General features: G+C 45.4%; 1 protein-coding gene across 1 annotated transcript in view; it reads right to left on the reverse strand.

Annotated features, from left to right (window-relative positions):
- NFATC2IP (nuclear factor of activated T cells 2 interacting protein) overlaps positions 1-22,588 on the reverse strand; it is a 635,351-nt gene that overhangs the window by 390,578 nt on the left and 222,185 nt on the right. The window contains exon 2 of the mRNA XM_069243947.1: positions 78-2,930. Coding sequence (XP_069100048.1) covers positions 78-2,930 — 2,853 coding nt within the window. The remainder of the gene's footprint in view (positions 1-77; positions 2,931-22,588) is intronic.

The raw sequence follows: 22,588 nt of genomic DNA on the forward strand, positions 1-22,588 counted from the left end.
AAGAAACCTAAATTAAGAGTCATATGTTGTAAATCCCCAATTCACAGGTGATTCCCAAATAAGTTGTCTTTACCTACCGCTTCCGCACAATTAATAGGTGGGCTGGGTTCGGTCTCCAGAAATGAATTGCTGCACATCTCACCACTGCTCTCATCAGAAGGGATTTCTTGATATAGTCCACTGGTTACTCTGCAGTCCACAGCACCACTCAAAGTCATACTATCAGTGGGTTCGTTGGGGTCCTTTTCATTACATTGTCTCTGCTCACAAAGCCCATGTCCGATGTCCTTACTAGGTGTGGTTATGGACAACTCTATGAGTGTATCAATTGCAGACCTGCTCTGGGTCTCTTCTGTTGGCACACTCCCACTGGTAACACTAGTGTTCTGCTTTGAAGGAGCATTATTAGCATCACCACAGAGTACAGACTGTGATGCCATGAGTCGACCATGAAGTGCCTGCTGGCCTAGTCCCCTTTTGAGATGCTGACGGACCCGTTTGCTTGTCTTCTTAGTGGATATCCTGCATGAAGAATGGATTGGTTGGTTAGCAACTTTGAGGACTGGCTGGGATGTTGTGCTCATACAAGGCATGCCTTCGGTGGACTGTATTGATTTTGTAGTCCAAGAACATCCAGGGTCCGACTGCAAAGGAACAATAGCCAACTTGTGCAGGTGCTGCTTGGTTAATGGACCAATAGGGAAGTTGTTGGGGTTGTGCTTCAAAGATGGAGCATGAGTTTGTAACTGTGATGACTGGCACCTGACTAGCATCCGTGGGGCAAGCTGCATTGGCTGGACTTTGCTAGCAGTTCGGAGCAGCCCAGTTGTCCTGTCAGACAGTATACTGGGGGCTGGCTGTGTTGGCTTGCTCCCAGCAAAGCTGCGGAGGTCTGTTGGATTTATCGTGATACTGGCTGGGCTCTCTGGGCTATTCTGCACTAGTGTGCTACTGGCAATGCTGCTAGGGGCAGTCTTTGACTGTATGCTATTAATTGTGTTGCTTGGAGCTTTCTGCAGTAGGGAGGCTCCAGTGGGACTGTTCGAGGCCCTATGTATTGGTGTAGTGCTCACTCGCTTGCATGGAGCATTCTCCATTGCGGAGTTACTAGCTGGAATGTGGAAGAATGGCTGCACAGCTGTGATACAAATGGAGCTGCAGGGGGTTGTCTGTGTGTGCATGCTAGCAGGGGTGGTGCTGCTAGGTGAATATTTTGTCACTATAAAACTAGCTGAACTGTTTGAGGCCATATGTATCGGTGTGGTACTTGTTGGACTGCTTGTGGTGGTCCGGAGCGGGGTGCCAGTAGCTGGGCTGCCACTAGCTGGGCTGTCCGAGATTGGCAGCTTTGGTGTGCTACTGCCTGGGCTCCTTGGGTCTGTTTGCATGGGTGCACTAGTGGATGACGTGCTGCGCAAGGTTCCTCTTTGTATGGTACAAATAGTGCTGCTGGGGGCCGTCTGCATATATGTACAACTTGCTAGGCTGATTGAGATGGTCTGTGTTGGCGTGGCACTGGTTGGGCTGCTTTGAGCAGTCAGAATTGGCATGCTACTAGCTGAACTGCTGGCAGATGGTTGTACTGATCGGCTCTTCCCACTACCTTCGATGTGTGGCTGCTGTGGTACCATCTCACTGGAATTGCTGCAGTATTGCCCCATCATTGCACCCACAGTGCAACAACTCAACCGTGGAGGTTTACTAACTGGCATCCAGGGAGCCAGTGGCCACCGTCTGATTAGGACAGGGCCTCTCGGTAACGGTTTCATTTGAATACCAATGGTAAAGTGGCTGCTGACTACCTTAGTTGGTGATCTATTTGCTGTACACTTTTTATCAGCTTGGACTGCTGTATTAATAAATGGAAGGCTTGAGCCAAGGTTGCTTGGAGAATTCCTTTTTGTGCTTCCGAGGTCTGTCTGCATTGGTGTGCTCCTAGCTGGCGTGGTCAGAATATTCATGATTGAGCCACTGGGGGCTGGCTGTGTTGGTGTGCCACCTACTACAGCACTTGGAACTTGTGGTACTAGTCTCACCCCAACAGTACTGCTCAAGGCAGGCTGCCTTGGGATCGCCATAGCTATGGTGGCTGGGGATAACTGTGTTGTGCTACTCACAGCAGTGATTGGAACTAGCTGAACTGAGGCATTACTAGCCAGGCGGCTGGCAGATGGCTTCATCAGGGTGCCCTTGGCAGGGCAGCTCATGGTTAGGTTTGCTATTGAGCCCAAAACACTTGCGGTTGATTGAATATGTGACCGTTTTATCAACCCTCTGGAACATCGTGCCACTTGTGCAGAATTAGAAGGTTGGCAGGGCTTAGATCCTGTATGTGCGCTCTTAACGGCTCCCTTGGATCTAGTTATCTGCATGCTTGTAGTATGTCCCTTGGATCTAGTAACTATCTGTGACTTACTATTCGTTGTAGAGGACCTGGGCCCCATTGGCACCCTCTGGTCAGTAATTTGCCCTTTACATGGGCTTCTGCCTTTGTTGGACTGGTGCCAACCTTGCTCAGCCGCTGAGGCTCCGTTTTTATTTAACTCTTGTACTGCTGGCATGCTAATAGGACTATTGGGGCAGTTCCATGTTATACTTATAGGTGTACCTAGGCAAACTCTGGGCCAGTACCATTGTGGAAATACTGGTGCGCTCAGGAGACCTCTGGACTGGTTCCATGGCTGGTTAGCTGGTGAGTGACCGTGACTCCAGGGCCCCACACAATGTGGATCCCAGACAGTCCCACAAACTCCTCGAGCACTGTGTGCAACAGACACTCCTTCTGGTCCTCCTACTACAGGTGTGCTTGGAAGGCCTCTCGACCTGATTAACTGTGGGTTCACTGTTGTGCTCTGGTGACCACTGGATGTTGAATTCCACAAGGGACATTTGGATCTATTCCGCAAGTACTGATCACCGTGAGGTTGGGCCTGCCAGAAGAAGAAAAAAAAAAAAGTTAATCGGTTGGCTATTTCTCATTAACAAAGCTCCATTATTTTGAATATGGCTGGTATTTTTCCCCTCCCCATTATGCACAGGATTCAAATTAGAGCCAGGTATGACAGCTGCCTTACTAATAAACAGTTTTCCATTCATGAAACGCCTTCCTTACTGGCGCATGGATGGGACGTGGGGGTGGGGGGGGGGGGGGGCGGGGGGGAAACCTTTTTACAAGCTATACATTGACCCAAACCAAACTTGGCATCTTGTGCTAGTCTTGCAACTTGCTTTTTAAAATGTGCTATTTCTGTTGGTTACTACCTGGCCCTTTGACCTGGCTACAAAAAAAAGGATGGTTGTGAAACAGTCCGATTCTCCACGCTGCTTTGAAACCCAACGTTTCTACTGCAAAAGCAGCACAAACTAGTTGCAGCACCAAATGGCCATTCAGTATGGAATAATCTTATCTCCATATTAAATGAAGATGGATTCTTATTGATAAGATCATTGAATAGAATGGGCTAAGAATGGAATGATTTAGGTGTGCGTGATACAAAAACCGTCTACATTTTTTTTTTTAAATACATCCCTTACCTTTTAGGGGAAAAGGCAGCAAGGCATGGTGGAGCATGCCACAGTTGCCTAATTTGCTATCTCCCATCTGTGCACACATTAAAATACTGGAAGCGGTCCCTATCTGGCTTAGGTCCCACTTTGACTAACACAAACCATTTCAGACGTCCTTATTTAATCAATGGTTTGAAACCATAGTTGCAGTCAAAAATGACACTGCAATGCAAATCGTGGGGATGCCACTTTCAGCCCGCCCACTGCTTCCCAATTAGCGAGGGACAAAGTGTGAGTTTGGAAGACATTTCTGTCTTCCAAACTACCTTTTGTACATCACAACCACAAAGCCACAAATTACAAGCTGCAGGTTGGGATTGCAAAATGTTTCTCAACATCCACCCTTATATTGCATCACTTAAACTGCCTAGATTTAGGTATGGAAAGGCAGGATTAAATCTCCAGCAGCAAACGGAAGCACAAATCCGAAGGCGCTATAGAATTGTCACCCAAGGACAGTTTCACTGAGCAGGAGAAATAGCAAGATTACCGAGGATAGGAGAAATGGGTTTTTAGCAGGTAGCGTGAAATTGTACTGCAGGTTCTTAGTATGCTGATACCTGTAGTTAAGAGTATTACTGGAGTCTGACCTTAACGGAAAGCCAGTAGAGATTTCAGACTTCCGAGACGAGCAATGAAGCAAGCATGCATTGTAATCTGAGAAGGGCACGGTCAACCCCAATTGGAATGGGAAGGGTGCTACTGTGTAAAAGATTATCCTGAGCCTACCAAGCAATGAAAACATACCAATAGTAGCATTCACCCAAGGCTTGATTACTTCGCTCAGGTCCAGTGCACATTTTAGAGTTAGACAGTGCAACTGAAGTTGGCATAGAAGGCATAGTGGAGGAGTCGTATGTGGTTTAACTAAGGAGCAAGACTGCTATTTGAGGAATGTGTGGACAAGAGTGAGCTGAACCCATAAGGGAAAAAGATGTAGCTCTTAACACCTCAAAAGTCATCATAAGGTCCCCTACACATTTTAGCTGTTTTCTTGTCCAGAGTAAGTGGGAGGGATTTGGGTGTACAGTAATTCTGTATCATTAGAGTAAGAAACTGGAAACTGGATTGGTTGACTGGGATGTGAGCCCTGGTCAAGCAAAATACCCAGTCTCTTTCAGGGTTAACCACAAATCAGTAAATTAACCTGTGTTTAACCCTGTGTAGAAGCCAGCCTCAACTTGGAGGCATTTTGTGAATTATTATTACACAAACAGTAATAAAATGAAACACAAGAAAAATCCCAAACCAATTTAGAAAAATAGAATATTTTAATAAGTTTTACACCAACGACAAAAATCCTATCAGTAGAACCGGGTTAATGAGTTTAAAATTTAAGGTTCAAAATAAAAGATAAGAGCGCCAACCACAGACATCTGGTCATGCGAGACCGGGTCAAAGTTAAAAAAAGTTAAGGACAACTGTAATGGAGCACAGCTCGGATCCAAGGAATGGACTGGGCCCGGTCAATGCTTACCCATGGACTTAGAATGCCTGAGAACGTACAAATTCAGAGGGGCAAGACTGCAGGAATGTCTGAAAAAGTAGTGTCTGATGGCAGTGGAGCAAAAAATACAGGGAAGATTGGTTACCTTTGGACTTAGTTGAAATGGTAGTCCAAAATCTCCAGCGGGACGAAGCAGAAGGCTGTAGCTGAAGACAGTTCCACAAGGTCAGATATCCCTTTGGCAAAGGACTGCTGAAACAGACTTGTTGCTGTGGAGAAGAATGTAGCGGGAGAAGCCGCAAAGTTAATCTGACCAGCGATGCACCTCGGACGGATAGGCGAGCAGGTTGGTACCAGTCTCCTGGTTGTCAGAGTACCTTTTGGCTAACTTTTGTCTAAGACCTCAATTTTAGAAAAAGGCCATCTGGGCACCTTTAGCATCACAACCATGGGTCCAGGAGGGGATGGAGAACTCTTGGGGTTCAGGACTCACTCAGGCTCGGTCCAAGTGCGGGTTCAAGATGGTGGAAGCCTGTTACATCCGTGTGGCTCAGAACAAGAGACCCGCTAAACTAGCCCTTGGAGTCTCTTCTGGTAGTCCTGGGTGCAGATGTAGATGCTAGGTTCAACAGCATGGCTGGCTTTGAGGGTTCAAGGCAGGCTCCAGGCAGCGAAGCAGTCCTTCCAGGTACAGCAGCAGTCTGGCAGAGTGCACAGCAGATTACAGCAACAGGCAGTCCTCAGAGTCCTTCCCCAGGCCCGGCAGTGAACAAGAGAGGGTCCGAAGGTCCTATATTTCTACCCTTCAAGGAACTTCTCCCACCTTCTAGGAGCAGGGCAGGAGTTCTTGGAGAGTCCCAGACTCTCCTGATCAGGCACCAAGCTGGTTGTAGCGACAATACAGGGTTGTTAGGCCTGTTGTGAGGAGCTTGCCACAGCCTATTCAGGTGCAAGTGGGGCTGTGCTGAGTTCAATCACCCCCCCCCCCCACTCTAAAATCATGCCATTGATGGCTCATTTTTTATTCCTCCCAGGCAGTCACAATAGTGGGACTAGCTGAGTCTTAAAGTCAGTCAGCGAAACCCAGTGATGTGACCCAAGACAGGCTGGAGGTACAAACGGCTAAGGGCAGGAAAATGCCAACTTTCTAAAAGTGGCATTTTCAAAACTATAGAAAAATCTGACTGAATGAAGGTTTATCATTACAATTCCATAGGTACCAAGCATGATGTATCGACATCTTAAGAATTACAGCTTAATAAATGTAATTAGGAATCCCTAGTGTTGTCCTTTGGTGGGGTAGGCCTCATAACTAATTTGGGAGTAAAATTTAAGACATGTCCTGCCTTTTAATTACACAGCACCCTGCTGTGGGCTACCTAGGGCCTGCCTTACGGGTAGCTTACATATAATGAAAGGGAAGTTTAAGACTTAGCAAGGGGGTTTAAATGCCAAGTTGACATGGCAGTGACAGCTTTTGGGCCACAATGGAATGTCTGGGACATGTTTTGTAGGGCTACTTAGATGGGTGGCATAATACGTGTTGCAGGCCCCCTGGTAGCATTTAATTTACAGGCCCAGAGTATATGGTATACTACTCTATAAGGGACTTGCAATTAAATATGCTAATTGGGTATAAACCAAGTTGACCATGTCTTGGGAAGAGAGCACAACCACTTTGTGCACTTTAGTCCTATGCCCAACAAAAACAAATAAAGCAAATAATGGAGGGAGAAAAGCAAAAAGTGTAGCAGAAGACCACCCCAAGGCTGACCGGATTAAATTAACAATCCGGTTTTATCCGAAATGTCCAGGTACCAATCAAACTGATTATCTTCTCAGTGAGACTTAAGTCTTTAATTTGAAAAACTGCTTTATTTGTATTTAATACACCAAAGGCAAGTGGTCAATCTGAAGGGTGCCTCAAGCAGTAATACATGTATTGGAAATCGATTAGTGTAAAAAAATAAAATAAAAAAATAAATAAAAAAAAATAAAAAATAAATAAAAAAAACATTAATTATGTTCAATAGTCAACAAAAAAGTAATGTAGGTTTTAGATGAAGTGTCTATAGTTAGTAGGGAGGCTGCAGGACTGACGGGCCAGTGGGTCTATGTCATGGTGGTCGGGTAGAGGTAGTTTGCCACTTGTGTCCTGCGCTCCATCCTACTGTGGCTCAAGCCAAGTACAACCCTTTCTGCACTAGACTCAAGGTAGAGAGACTGAGCAGTTTTCCCAGGGCAATAGTGCGAGGATAAGACCACCTCAGAGACCCATCAGACAATTTTAATTTCCGGCCAATGCTGGCCTCTTTAGAAAATAAAGACTTAACCTCCAAACAATACTCACTATTTCACAATTCAATCCAATTTACAAGGTAATGATTCTGGTTATGACACGTGTGGTGCTCTACCCCTTATCTTCCTCCATGCTATCTCCCACCTCAGGAGAACTTAAGCGAGTCAGTCCTCTCCAACCCCTGTAATTATGAAAGCATGAATAAGGCTGATGTACAGATTCTTGTGTCCCATAATTCAAATGTGCTATCAGTGCACTCCTTTGCTCGAGTTCTTACCCCTGATGGTGTAGCTGTTATAAATTTCAATCATTAAATCCCGTGCACCTAACTAGCACAAACTCAAAAGCTTGATTGCACAGCAGGTGATGGAAGCTTGCACAGCCTGCATCTACATGTACTGTACAGATGTGGGTTTATCAGATGGCTAGACAGCGCTGAAACTGTTGAACAAAATCGAGGCAGGTGCAGGCCATAACCAGCCCATATGATCACCAGAGCAGTTGCAGCCCCAACTGGGCTGAAATGCAAAAAAAAAAAACGCCTTAAAACAATTCTTGTTGGGAGAACCTTTATATCAGACTGCTCCAGGCTTTGCTCAGTGTGCTTTCTCTGGGCGTTCATCTGATCAGGCCTGCACTGGGGTTTACCTCCTGGACAGGCTGTACCCCTTCTTTTTACAGGCATGCAGGAGTCTGGTACTCAGCAATCCCTTAGTTCCACCTGAAAGTGCAGACATCAGATAATGTCCCTTCACTCCTTGGAGACGAAGTCAGGCAGACTTCAGCACTGATCATACAGCAGCCCTTCAAGTACCTTATAGAGCACTCACTGTGTTCCAGTTCCAAGCTCTTGGTGACCAACAAAAAGGGTGGCGTGGGTCCTACTTTTATATGTTTTTTTTTTTGTTTTTTTAACTGAGAAAGTGGATCCACTGCCTCAAACTTCAGAGCAATTTTTGGAATGGTTCTTTTCTCAAATGCTCAGGCTCCTTTCCAGAAACATCCTTTCAGTAAAGTGATAATTCTCATAGTAGGTATAACTGGGGAAGTCTTCAATCACCAGCACCTACAACATAGCTAGGTGCAGAAACTTTGCACTTCATGGAGCCTGTCTGAAATAATTTAGACCAGACAAATGGGCAAGCCTGGCCAGGAAACCCCAGCCCTATGCTGTACCCTTACCATCCACCTACTTTAGTGCGATTCCAGGCACAAAAAAATGTGGACAATATTCACCCGCCCCCCCCCCCCCCCCCCCAAAAAAAGGAGTTACGTACTTAGTGGTAATACATGCACAAGATGCTACACATGGTTCAATATTGTTCACTCAGTCTGTGGTCATGCCGCAAATGACAAAGTAATAAACATTCTGTGTTGCATTCGGATTTAGTTACGCTGCCCCTTAAGCCATAGATTCAAAGTGATATTTTTGCTTGTCTGCAGGTTCTACATGATCTATATGGAAAATGCACACGCCCAAAGTACACACCCAAGGAGTTATTTGAAAGGTTTATGGCCATAAAAAATGGGCTTCGTGTGGACTGTCAACATAAAAGTTGTCCGCTTTGAAGTCAGAGGATGTGTACTGTATTAGCTGTCACCGCATCCTAGTGCATCAATTGTTACTCTGCTTTTTGGGGGGTGTTCAGTTTTTAACCTGGCATCAATTTGGTTGTTTTTAGTTTACCTACTTTTTCTTTAAATATTTACAAGCCAGAACAGTAACGACCTAATGACGGATTGGCAAATTGACTCCAGGGATAAGGGTAGTGGATGGTGTAACAAGTGTTTTAATACATGTCTTAGATCCGTTCTTTGCTTCATAAGCTATCATCCACAAGTCTAGGAATGCCAACCAGTTTTTCACAGTGAATCTTGGGTATTCATCCTATGCAGGCCATGAACAGCTTTTTTCGAGAGCCCCTCAAGAAACAGGATTTCTTTTGAGGATCTTAGACTGTTCAATTGTTTTTACCTTTCTGCACCACTCTTCCGAGGTTACTTACTGTGCACAGAATTTAGAAGACTTCATCTGGTAAACCCATAATGCTCTATGTCTTATTAGCACCAGAACCTCCAATCCTAGTTTCAGGCTAATCCAAAAGACAAGGTACAGATTCTTACTGTAAATCTTGACAGGCCATGCAGGATGAAAAATTCATACAATTATGGTTATCCCATTATGGTGTTTTCACACTATCTCTACAAAGTATTTGTTGCTCGATGTAGCATCCCGTGTCCAAAACATTTCCCCATAATGACTCCTTCCACCCCGCCCGCATCAACAACCTCCTCACCCCAATACTGGGTCTACCATGACTTGGGAGTGGCAACCATGGTGCTTTGGCTGGACCTACTGCCATTAGTGGTGTGCAAGTCTAACTGCAGGGAAAAAAAGCAGACTGTACAAACTAGTAGGATAGGGAGAACACAAGTCATTGGGCCTTCGTGATGTGACAAATACTCGTTGAGGATCTTACTCTGGCCAAAACAAAAACCCACCACCAAAACAAGCGAACAGCCCACCCCTCATGTCTAGAGCCAGATGTGGGCCGAATTCATTGCAGATTGTAGTAGGTGATCTTCGTTCGTTACAAATTCTGAAGCACTTTGGTTCTGTTGCAGTGAATACAGACTGTCTGAATTACTTTGCTCAAAGCCAACACAGGTGCTCCATGTGTTAAAAAAAAAAACACAACATGATGTATATGGAGTAGTCAGGACCACTCCATCGTAAGTGCTCTGAATTCTAAGCACACCCCAGGGCCAGGGCCTCACCACATTGGCTGGCAGTGTAGATCCTTGTCTGGCTGTAGTGGGCAGCTTCCAGTTCTCCCTGCCTCCGCTCTTTGCAGTCTTCCTTTTGAGAGGTAGAATCTTCCTTGTGCAAGGCTGCCTCCAGTACCCCAGCTCTTTCCCTCAAGATGGGCTGAAGGAGACTATTAGGTTGCGGAACATTTTCCCAGTTTTGGATCTCAAACCATGTGAAGGGGAGTTGGCAGTCAGAAAACCAGACTTTGGCATAACTTTGAATTTCTCTCTCATGGGACCCTGTATTAGGACGGAGGAATCTCTGCCGACTGTTTTTACACTATTCTTATACCAAGTTTGTAGACAGTTTGAACTGCACAAACAGATCCCAGTGTTGAACCTGAGGAGTGTACATTGTTTTTGGGTATTTCAGGGACTGATGCAACTTTATGCTGGTACTAAAACAAAGACTAAAGGTTGATTGAAAGTGTCAAGGGAGACCCCAAACTACAGGCACAGAAGTGTCAGTTTTCTCCATTTAATTACCACTCACCCTGTTGGGGGTGCTACTGCTAGAAAACAATGATGCAGGAAGGGTATGGAGGGTTTTTCCTACACTTCAAAAACAACAGTTTCTTATCTGCTACTCCCTGGACTCAGGCTTATTACACAGGACTTGATATGCTAGTGCACCCCCCCCCCCCTGAAATTCACATAGGTGTCTGGGACTCCTGGCAACTTCAATCTTAATTTATGTACTATTGCTCGAATGGGAGTTTACCTTGAAAAAAATAAGACCTGAGGTGTTTGGCAAAGCAAGAACCAACCAAGTCTGCAAACAACAAACAATGGATTCCTGGACCTGAAGACTTGCAAAAGAAGGAAACCAAGTCCAAAAGTCGAAAGAAGTTCCGGGAAGGACAGGAGCCCCTGCCAACCCAGAAGAGGGTGCAAAAGAAGAGTCCCCTGTTGGACGAAGACTGCATTAATGCACCCTAGGAAGATGCCAGCGGGTTCCTGCATGATGGAGAAGATGTCCCACAACGTGAAGATGGATGCAGATGTGATTTCGTGTTGGAAGTTGCCAACAAGCCTTGGTTACAACAAATATGCGCTGTGTGTTAAAATGGTGCTGACGGGACACATGAGGGACCTGGGGGCCCTCTACTCTAAAGTGCTGAGAGCCCCCTCTTCCTCCTCACACAGAGCAGTCAGGATGCCAGACATCACCCACAGGAGTCCCAGGACACGGGGACAAAGGAGGTGCAGCACAACACAGGAGGGCCCTACACTGCTGGAGAACAACTCAGTGAGTTGAGCATCACAGGATGGAGTGCTGGGGACCTGGGCCAGGCAGTGCACAAAGTAATTTTGCAAATAGTGCACAGAGGCCTCAGGAAGTGAAGACAACGCAGCGACAGTACCCATATGTACTCTCAGGGAAGGCATGGTCTTACCTCCTCCAAATTGCGTCTGCAGGTCCTCAGGACAGAATGTCGATGAGGTTCACACTGTCCTTAGGAGCACGCTCGTTGCTGTGAGAATAGTCCGAAAGTACAGGTCGTCGTCTTAGAAGGTGCCTGCGTGAGCAGGGGAGTGACTCGTCACCCCCAGGAGATTTTTTCGGTCCTTCTGGTGCAGGATGAAGACAGGGAGTGCTCAGAGCGTGCACACTGGAAACTGTTGCAGTTGCTGGCTAGAGCTGAAGTTGCAGAGGAAAAGGATCCCTTGTGGATACTTTGTTGCTATTACAGCGGTTCCTGGAGCAGGCTGCGGTTGATCAGAGGTCAGAGGATGAAGTAGTAGTTGCAGAGGATTCCTGAAGGAAACTTGCAAGCAGAATCTGAAGAGAACCCTAAGGGGAGACCCTAAATCGCCGCGAGAGGGCGATAGGTCACCTCCAGAGTGCCCCCACACCTTGCAAAGCAAGATGGCTGAAGTCGGGGACACACTAGAGGAGCGCTGGGCACCACTCCTAGGGTGGTGATGGACAGGGGAGTGGTCACTCCCCTTTCCTTTGTCCAGTTTCGTGCCAGAGCAGGGGACAAGGGGTCCCTGAACCGCTGTAGGCTGGCTTATGCAGAGGGCACAGGTGCCCTTCAAAGCATTTCCAGAGGCTGGGGGAGGCTACCCCTCCCCAGCCTGTAACGCCTATTTCCAAAGGGAGAGGGTGTAACACCCTGGTCTCAGAGGAAATGCTTTTTTATGCCTTCCTGGGACTGAGCTGCTAGGACCCCAGGAGGGCAGAACCTGGTCTGTGAGGTGGCAGCAGCTGTAGCTGCAGTGCAAGCCTCAGAGCTGGTTTGGCTGTACTGGGGGTCCATGGTGGAGCCCCCAGGATGCATGGAATTGGCTCCCCAATACCAGATTTGGAATGGGGGTGACAATTCCATTATCTTAGACATGTTACATGGCCATATTCGGAGTTACCATTGTGAAGCTACATCTAGCTATTGACATATGTAGTGCACGCGTGTAATGGTGTCCCCGGACTCAAAGTTCGGGGAAATGGCCCTGAACAATGTGGGGGCACCTTTGCTAGTGCCAGGGTGCCCTCACACTTAGTACCTTTGCACCTAACCTTCAGCAAGTGAAGTTTAGACATATAGGCGACTTATAAGTTACCTATGTGCAGTGAAAATGGCAGTGAAATAACGTGTGCAGTATTTCACTCAGGCGGCAGTCCGGTGTAAAGGTATGTCTGAGCTCCCTATGGGTGGCAAAAGAAATGCTGCAGCCCATGGGGATCTCTTTGAACCCCGGTACCTAAGTACCATATACTAGGGAATTACAAGTGTGTTCCAGTGTGCCAATTGAAATTGGTAAAAGTGGTCACTAGCCTATAGTGACAAATTTAAAGACAGAGAGAGAATAAGCACGGAGGTTCTGATTAGCAGAGCCTCAGTGACAGTCACTACACAGGTATACACACTCAGGCCACAAGCTATGAGCACTGGGGGCCTGACCAGCAAGATACCAGTGAGACAGGCAAAAACATACTGACATACATGTAAAAATGGGAGTAACATGCCAGGAAAGATGGTACTTTCCCCACAGAGTCCAAGCTAGAACTAGAGGAGATGCTTTTGGTGGAGGCCAGAGCCTCACCAGAAACATAGGAGAGGGGACTGACCAGGAAATAAGAGATCAAGGTAGCCAGGTGCAATCCTAACTTTACGCAGAGGAGAACCAATATCGGCCCTTTGCATGCACACAAGGGGAGCAGCGACAAAGGCCTCTGCTGCTCCTCCCAAACATGGAGGACGGACAAACTAACCCCAAGAGAGATAGTGGCCTGAGAGGAAGACAGTCTTTGCGCAACCATTTTGCCACCTGCTGGACGGAGGGACGTGACCAATACGATAGACACTTTGCAGAAGAGATCCTTTGAACCAGAGAATATAACTGTTCCATAAGCCTGCATCCAGCACACAGGGGGAGATCCAAAGTTAAATTTCCCCTATATGCAGGATTGCCTCAGAAGATGGGAACGCTATGTTAGGGAGAAACCAATGAAGTTACCCAAAGCAAACATATGCCCGCTACTGCAGCAGGGCATGTCAGGGACCATCAATGTGCCATGAGCCCAGATGTAGGGGAAAAAAAAAAAAAAAAAGTCTAAGAACCAAACTGCCACCATTGTTGGACGGGGCGAGGGAAATGGATCTCATGTTTTGAGAACACCACCATGGGAATAAACCTAGCGATTGGCGATGTCAGAAGTCTGCTAAGTAGTCTTAGTGGAATAGACCCAAGCTTGCTGCTTAGTAACCACGCTGACCAACAGCATGACAGGCACCATATTAAATTCATACAGGTACCAAATGTGGATGGCCCTGAGGGAAGTGTTCAGACTGCCCAGATGTGGGAGGGTTAATGGCTGAAACCATGAAATCTGGAGAGACCATAACCTATTTTCTGGATAGGATGAGGGAACGATGGGGGACAAGAGCCAGGACAGCCATAGGCACACAGGTTGCACTTTTACAATATCCTCAAAAGAGGCTGCTCACTGAAATACAAAGTGCACTGGACAGTGTAGTGGGGCTAGACACCAAACCCTGGCGTGAGATACAAGCTCACATATTGCAATCACAAAAAGAAACAAGAAAGGGACAGGGAAAGAGTCAAGTCAGGCACCACTAAGTTGGTCCAAAATAAATTGAAAGGGACCGCCCTTGAGGGCGCTGCATTGGCCGCTAGCATGTAAATGGCAGCAGTTCTGAAGGGAGCTCTACCAGAAATCCCCAGAGGGGATCAACCTACCTACAACCACAAACTAGGGTGGTTGGCAGCAGCCAGACTTTACAGAATGCCAGCTAAAGGCATATGAGTAACAGGTCAATGGGCCAGGTCCCACAAAATTTCCATCCACAAAACCAAGCTCAGAGTAGCCTGAATGCACATTCCACTCAACCGCACGGAAGCAGGTCCACTGCTGCACAACCACAACATGGCTCGGGTAGTTGGACAAACATGGCAACAGCAACCACAGAGACGAAATGCAGGCCAGCAAGAGTGGGGGCCACAACCATGGCAGGGAGGAGTAACTGTTGGGGGAAGTAATGCCTTCCCACAAATTCAGAACCCAAATGTGCATTAAGTTAAAAATCCCAATGCAAAGCATACATTTCACACACCGCAAACTTCGCTGCACTAAGACTCAAAAGGAAAAAACAAGACATTAGGGATTCAAGCCTTTCCTTGCGTTCAGGAAACTCAGTGTTGCAGGACGAGATCGGTTGATTGAGTACCCTGAATAGTCTACCATTCAGGGTTCCTGCGGGAGCATAGGCCCTAATCTGCTGTTGATCTCAACCACGCACCCCCTCCCCAGGCAGGCAGGGTTGGGTGGAAACACCCAAGGGTAAGGGCAGTCTGATGAGGGGCACAGCGGCTCACAGACCAGTGCTCAAAAAGTACCCTGGTCCCCGCACCCACATGTCAAATGGGAATGAGCTCCAATCATCAAGTCAGAAGGTCCCCAATCTCGGACACCCAGCTGGGACCGAAGTTTCTTCACGGTGTGAAGTCCCAACAGCAATAGTACCCACCAAAAGCTATATGGCCTCCAGTCAAATGAGGGCCCCCTTTTCAATTTCAAAACTGAGCTGCCCTCCAGTGTTGGGAGCCAGGTTTCTCATATGCTCTGGATAGTGAAGACCCAATAACCTCCACAGCACACGCACAAGTTCTGATAGATTGCAAAGCACTGCAAGGCGCCAAGCCAGTGGCGGGAGGTTCACCAAAAAAATCCAGCCATCCCAGTCTATTACCATCATTTGGGCAAGTTGGCGAGTTCTTGGCCTTGCACCGGACTAATGCAGCAATAGCTTTGCCTCCTTTTTTCTGCTCAAAGTTTCCCAAGCAACAGCCAGGAGCCACAGATCCAAATATCCTGGTAAAAATGAGGTGAGAGGGGGTGTCAGAGATAAAGGGAGTCTGAAAAGATCCGCCACAGCTCCAAGCAGACTAGAACACAGAAATATGCTCATCCCGGTATCAGGCCTAGCAATCAGCCAAGACACAAGACCTTACACACAATGATTGGAACAATTGCTCCCTCTAGATGGGCACTGCAATATCAGAGACAGGTGCAGTGGAACAACTCTCCAACCCCCTCCGGTTCACAACAATTAACAGAACAAATGTCGATCTAGGAAAGGACCAATAAAAAGACCAAAGCACGCCTCAAAAAAGAAAAAAAAGAAAAAAGTCAAGACACCTGCTGCCACTAGGCAGGGTCATGTTGCATGTCACATGTGGGACTAGAGGGCCATACACATGTCCTCCGGGCATGCTGCAACTGCATAACCATGTTCAGTTGTGACACCTCCCCTTTATACATTGCCCTGCGCGCATGTAGGTCAAATGACACCACCTGCACTGATGACACCCCCATGCACACTAGGATAGTGGAGGGGTGTGGCGGTGGCCACAGAGTGCTAGTTGACTGAATTTACCCACATAACGAGATCACGCCATAACACTTTACCGCCATACCCCTAGTCAGGCACGGAAAGGGTGGGGGCGGGTGGGAGAATAGAGGGTTCAGGCCCAACAACCCAAAAAAAAAAAATGAACAAGTTCATGAGCGATAACCCATTATTTCAAATTAGATACCCAAAAAGCGCAGGACCCCCTAAGAAATAAATTGGCGACGAGTTGTAAGGATGCAATGTTTACTAAAATAACAAACAAAACCTAGCTCTTAACCGACAGGTCTGCAATAGAGCCTCCAAGTGCACCAGCTTTACAGCAGACCATCTTTTCAGCAACCACATCAATAATCCCAACAGGATCCAGAACTACGAACTGCTTCAAGATTTTTTCAAACTGTTAAATCTAAGAAACTCCCATCACCAGACTACAATCAGCTCACCTGGATTCATCTCAAGACCTACAATGACCTGTAAGCTATGTATTGTTGTACATTTATACACCTTCTGTTTACTAGGGGTATTGCTGCATCCATTCATTGCCAAAAAATGGCTTAGTTTAATAGAGTCTGTCCAGAAATTACAACATCGCTTGCATAGGGGGCTCTCCAACGTCACTTATAGTTACCCCAAACACAACATGAGCATTCCACATGCACTACACAGTTTCTTCTTACACAACCCATGGTATCAGTACATGACCGATGTGGGTCACAGGACAGCCAGGTCATGTTATATCTGTGCAACTATATCACAGAAGGCACAGGCAGGCTTCACTTGCCCCAAGAGGTAGCCCCTGAAAAAGCAAAATGCCTTCACCTATAGCTATGTACGTTTAGGGCCACGATAGAACCTAACAGAGTAGAACCCCATAAAATGATAGTAAACCTAACCAGATATGAGACCATCCCACAGCACCATCTTTTCATGAACCCAGCAATATCCAAATAGGGCTAGATAGGATGCACAGAAAGGGCACCATAGGGGAGAATACTGTTTGGCCTAGAGACTTTCCTGAAGAGATTCTTTGAGGTAGCAAAACCACAAAACCAATGCACACACATACCACTCCACATTCCATCTGTGGTCCCAGGATGGCCCTTAGTGTGTCTGGAGCTGTGTTTGTTAACAAGTAGAACACAGACATTTCCCTTCATATCAAGGTGGATGGGCCTACACTGGAGCTCCATGAGTATCGTAGTGGAGGTTGGATATCAATGCTGTTATTCAAAGGTCAGGAAATCCAGGATACTAGGATTGGTATTTCTGGACAGAAGTGAAGGGGCTACCACTAAATGTACAGAAACTCAAGTTGTATTCCTTGCGTTTGAGGCGAAGGAGCAGTTCTGCTTGGAATGAATGCAAACTGGCATGCAATAGGCACCTCCATGTTAATGGACACCTACTGGCAATCCGTAGAGTTTACCTACAATCAACTCATCCCTGGATGGCTTGGCCTCTGCTCCCTCGTCACCACACACCCAACTCGGGTCATTCCTGGAGATCTGTCAGAGCTGTACCAACCAACTAACAATAAATAAATAATCCTGGACCAAGTCACAGGTCAATTATGACCGCTCATCACAACGTGGTTCACTTCCCCTTGAAGTTTTTTTTTTTTTTTTTTAGTTAGGCATATGGCCTATGGCACACACCTCCCGGTGCCACTATTATATTTCTGTCCTGGTGAAAGCCTGGAACCTTATAGGCCTTTAAAGGGGCTGAAACATGTAGACGATGATTAATACTCCAATTTAGCTTAGCGTCCTAGGACCATACTAGAGCTAGAGATCCCTCCAGTTGTGCTGTATTTTAATCATACCTACTGTCACCCTGAATAAAAGGACACCTTAGTGACCAGTAGGGTTATTTTTATTTAGATGCCGGTAGGATCTATCCTAAGTGTTCCTGTAAGATGGTTGATCCCATCCTGGCCTCAAGGAGGTAGGGTGGACCCGATAATGAAGTATGCCACTACTAGCGTGGGTGGGGGTTACTAAAAAGAAACTTCTAGGGGAAGGGAACCACGTTGTGATGAGCAGCCAATTGTGACTGGTGACTAGGTCCAGGGTTACTTATTTATTGTGATTGGTTGTTGAATTGGGAAGGTGTATGCCTGGGTGGTGAGTGGAACCCTCCAAACACCCCCCCCCCAAAAAAATAAATAAATACATAAATAAATAAATAAATCCTTCCAGCCCTTTTGAGCTTGAAAACAGTGTTGGTGGTTTCTCAGTGGTCTATTTATAAAGAGCTCTACCAACACCTGCTAAGGAAGATGGCTGTTTCATCAGGCTTGTAAGAAAAGAACTGCTGATTCAGTCGGGCTCAAACCAAAGGACAGACCAGAGGAATTCAAACTGTTCTGACACAAGTATCAGCAGGAGGGTCCATACCCTTCTTTACCGTGCAGCCCAAAATGAACGCCTGCTGGTTGCAAATAACCCGGGGAGAATTTGCAAGATGAACAGCACAGAGCTCAGCCTTAATGCAATCAAAGAAGAATTGAGACATCTGCCTCATTGTAATGAAACATCCGTATGTTCGACTTTATGACTGCAATGGACGGTGGGTTGTCTACGAAGATCGGGGAGTCTTGCTGCATGTTTATACTAGGCATTGACGTGAACAATGGGACAGACTCTTGCCATCCAAGCACTGCATCAATTACAAAAAGACATGCGTGAAGAGGGAGGTGCCCGCGAGCAGGAGTGGTTCACAAACTGGTTCTCCAGGCTCCCGCGGTGGCTAGCTAGTCTGTGCATGTCAGTTGCCTATTTTCATATTGTTTGTGTAGTTTCCTGCAAGTGGGTGTTTCCTGCTGTAAAAATGCAGTCCTTAAATTTGGTAGAATGCATTAACTAGGGAAGTTGTTTTAAGCAAAACTGAAGCCCCCAATAATGTGACTTTCATTAAGTATGGTTTTGATGGTGTAGTTGAAAATTCAACTGGAGGGAATGTTACGATTGGAAAAAATTGATGTCGCTATACACCATGATATGTTTTCACACGCACAAAATTGCACCACTATTGCCAAATTCACCAGTCATGAACTCCGTCAACCCCACAAGTATGTGGTCAGGCAGGTTAAGGCCTGAGGTTACTGATCACAGGTGAGGTCAGCATGTAACTAGCAGACAAATAGGTAAACAGGAAACTCAAGATAGGTCCCACAGATAGGTACTGCGACACCACATTGGTCCCAGGAGATTGGCCCCAATAAAGCACACATGGCCAAAGAGGTGCATGCATTCCCAATTGCCGTAAGTCAGATGCCACATGACATAAGGTACACTTTATCAATCAGAACACAGCAACATGCACCGATCACATGCCTCTAAGGCTGGACATGACACGTTATTCACTGTCTATCATTTTGTCCACACAAGGTTGATGCTCACCTGAATTTGTTATCATGCCCTTATTTATGATTCCAAGACAACTGTTCACATTCTTCACCATAAAAAACAGCATTTCTTTTAGGTTAATCAGAGAAATGTATAACGCCACTTAGATTAACTGTACCTTGACAGTCCTCAGATGCAGTTTCTGTAAATGCTCCCCTGGCTGTAATGTTTAAAAATAAACCATTCCTGCTTTGAAAAAAAGCAGAAGACGAGGCATTCGGCAAAGTTAATTCACATTTGAGCAACAGTACCACAGGGGCTACACAAATCTATTTTGATTTCATGAACTACATGCATGCCTTTGTGTTTCACACATTTACTTCACAAGTAAGCTACAGATATACACGCCCCATCCGTGTCCCACATAGACCAACTGAAGAACTATGTTGCAGAAGACCAATATACCAATTTGAAACATAGGCGCGCCCAGTAGGTAACAGGAAAAAAGTAGAGACTGTCAACTACAATTTGTTGTTGCCATCTGTCAGCCTTCTAGAGTGCAGTAAGCTCAATCAAGCTCAGAAAAGGAGGATACAGAGTGTGCTCTGCTAGACCAGAGCCCAGGTCATTCAGTGTCACAGGTCGCCATCAGCACATATGCATGATTTTTCAGGTGTGCAGAGCTGAAGTCAGCCAACAGAAACTCACTACATAGAACTGGAGGCAGGTGAACAAGCTCTCAAGGGCTACACCAGGGGTGTTTCTCCATCCCAACAATTACAAATAGGAGCATGCAAAGATAACTGGAGCACTCCATGGAACACAGTAAGATAAAAATACTGGTGTCACATTCTCGCTACTAGTTGCATTACAAAGAATCAATAGACATGTGAAAGTAGAACTTTGAGTGCCACTACTCTACTCTTCTTTGCCTTTACAAGAAGGCAATTTACATGACAAGTTGGTTCATGCAAGGCAAATAATGTAAGAAATTATTCAAACCAGTGAGTAATATACATTGGCTCAGGGGCATTTCCCACACAAGGATCTGTGTAGCATGCAAATCCAGTCATCTAAATGACAGCTTCTAGGACTTAACCCTTTCTGGGAGGAGGTCTATCGAATTGAAACCCCAATTTGTGTGCATGATCACTTGTCCAGGTGTTTCCTTAAATATTTGGTTGACCATTTAGAAGAAGGTCAAGAATGCTGTAACAAAAAGACAACTTTGTGGCTAAGCAGACACGGCGATTTAACAAACATTCTAACCACTGCAGAAGATACCAAGTTAACAGTTATTGAAAACATACAACAAGTAGTTATGATTCATCCACCAGGCAAGCACTCCAAGTGAAACAATGGCTAGATTTACTCAAGACATGCATCCAAGGATTTAAACAAGATGAACTGGAACCAGATACAACAGTACTTCGTTTTAGAGACGCCTGCCAAAAACGTTTCTACTGCAAAGTCTACAGGCTAAATGAGGTAACACTAGTTCCGACTCTAGAGCGGATGCACTGAGAACAAGGAAAGTTGTTCAAATAAGCAACACCTCTTGCATTATATTGTGAATTCTTGAGAATGTGATGCAAGTTTGAAACGCAAAACAGAACTGCAAATCACATTAATCGCTTAGCACTTTCGAAACTAAGCCTTATACTGGTGTTTGAGGAAGTTCAAAAGTTTAATCACCTGATCACTTCTCACATGTGTACACAGTCTGCCTTCCGAAACAGAATGAAGGCTACCAACCACGAGGGAGTAAATGTTTAGTTTAAATAAAAGCATTAACTGCATACAAGCTAAAAAAATAAATAAAACTAAAATAAAAAAAATAAAAAACAGGAAATTGATCCTAAAAAGCAAACAAAAAGCCATTATGTCAATCAAATCCTAGGAGGCTAGGGGTAATTGTATAATTCAATTCACACTAGTTCACAATATGTACAGTTATCCGCTGATTCAAATCACCTCATGACTTAATTAAGCAATCCTACAACACAGTTGTAAGTTGTCACTTTCAAAACAAAATGCAGTACATTTGGCGATTGTTCCAATTCCAGACAGTCTACAAAGCACTTCAAGCAATGGTTTATTCGAATTTTCAAACCTGAACACATCCACAATAGATAGAAGACTGCTTCAATTCTATGGCTACAAAAATCACCATCAATTGAGAAATTTTACTCGTTGAATGGAAATAAGGAATGGAAAGTGGAGAAAACAATCTTTTTGCAGTAAAGACTTCAACAAGTAGACAGTTTCCTTTCTTACAGTAAACTTTCACATAACTTCCAACTAGAGCAAGTTCTTCCCTGTAGTAAGAGTGAATAAAAACTAAACAGCCTGTCAAACTGTGTTGCCATTTCCTCAGATGCTTGATCAAATGTTCACACATGATTTGAGAGAGCTCCACTACTGTAGTTCATCTTGTTCAACAGCAAGACCTTTCCCTCTCTGCTTCCACACCAAACGGTTAAATCATTAACCAACAAAGACTGCACGTCAGTCAACTTCTCTAATCCAGGCACCTGCTTTACCCCTCCTTTATTACTGTGGCTAACAGGGGATCCAGTCATTTTGCACAGATCATGGAAGGTACTTGCTAACATGTTTACTTTAGTTGGAATACACTTTTTGGCTAGACCGTAAGACAGATGTACTATGCAGTTTTGGAAATCACAAACGGATGTGACTGTCAAGTTAACAAATCCTTTTTTGCTAATGTTTGACCGACTTTTGAAATGGGTTTGCAAATGGATACCTATTCAGTATTTAGAAAAGACATGTTGTAGTCATACCTTCCTAATACCAAATTAGTGTGTGAACTATCAATTCTTGGAATCCAAAATCCAGTTGCAAAAAACAATGAAAAACTGACTCCCATGCTGGAACGGTAACACATTCACAAAGGGGAAGGGGCCCTCTCCTTTGTGAAGATTGAAAAAAAAAAAAAAAAGTTTGGAAGACTGCCAACTCCCAAACACTTTCTAAAATAAAAAATAAATAAAATAAAAGCAGCCTCGTCTCCTTTCAGGAGAGCAGGCTGCATTAAAAAATAGTTTCCGGACCTGTGATCAGACATGGGGGTATGCTGACCTTAGCATATCAACCACCATTATGGCCACCAATCAGTGAGACAATTTAAACCCATCATTAATATTACTAAATTATTTTGATTGTGTAGCCTACCGTAGAACTGCCCATATCTTTGTGCCGCCAATGAAATCCCAAT

Source organism: Pleurodeles waltl, chromosome 7, assembly GCF_031143425.1.
Source record: "Pleurodeles waltl isolate 20211129_DDA chromosome 7, aPleWal1.hap1.20221129, whole genome shotgun sequence".
NCBI classification, from domain to species: domain Eukaryota; kingdom Metazoa; phylum Chordata; class Amphibia; order Caudata; family Salamandridae; genus Pleurodeles; species Pleurodeles waltl.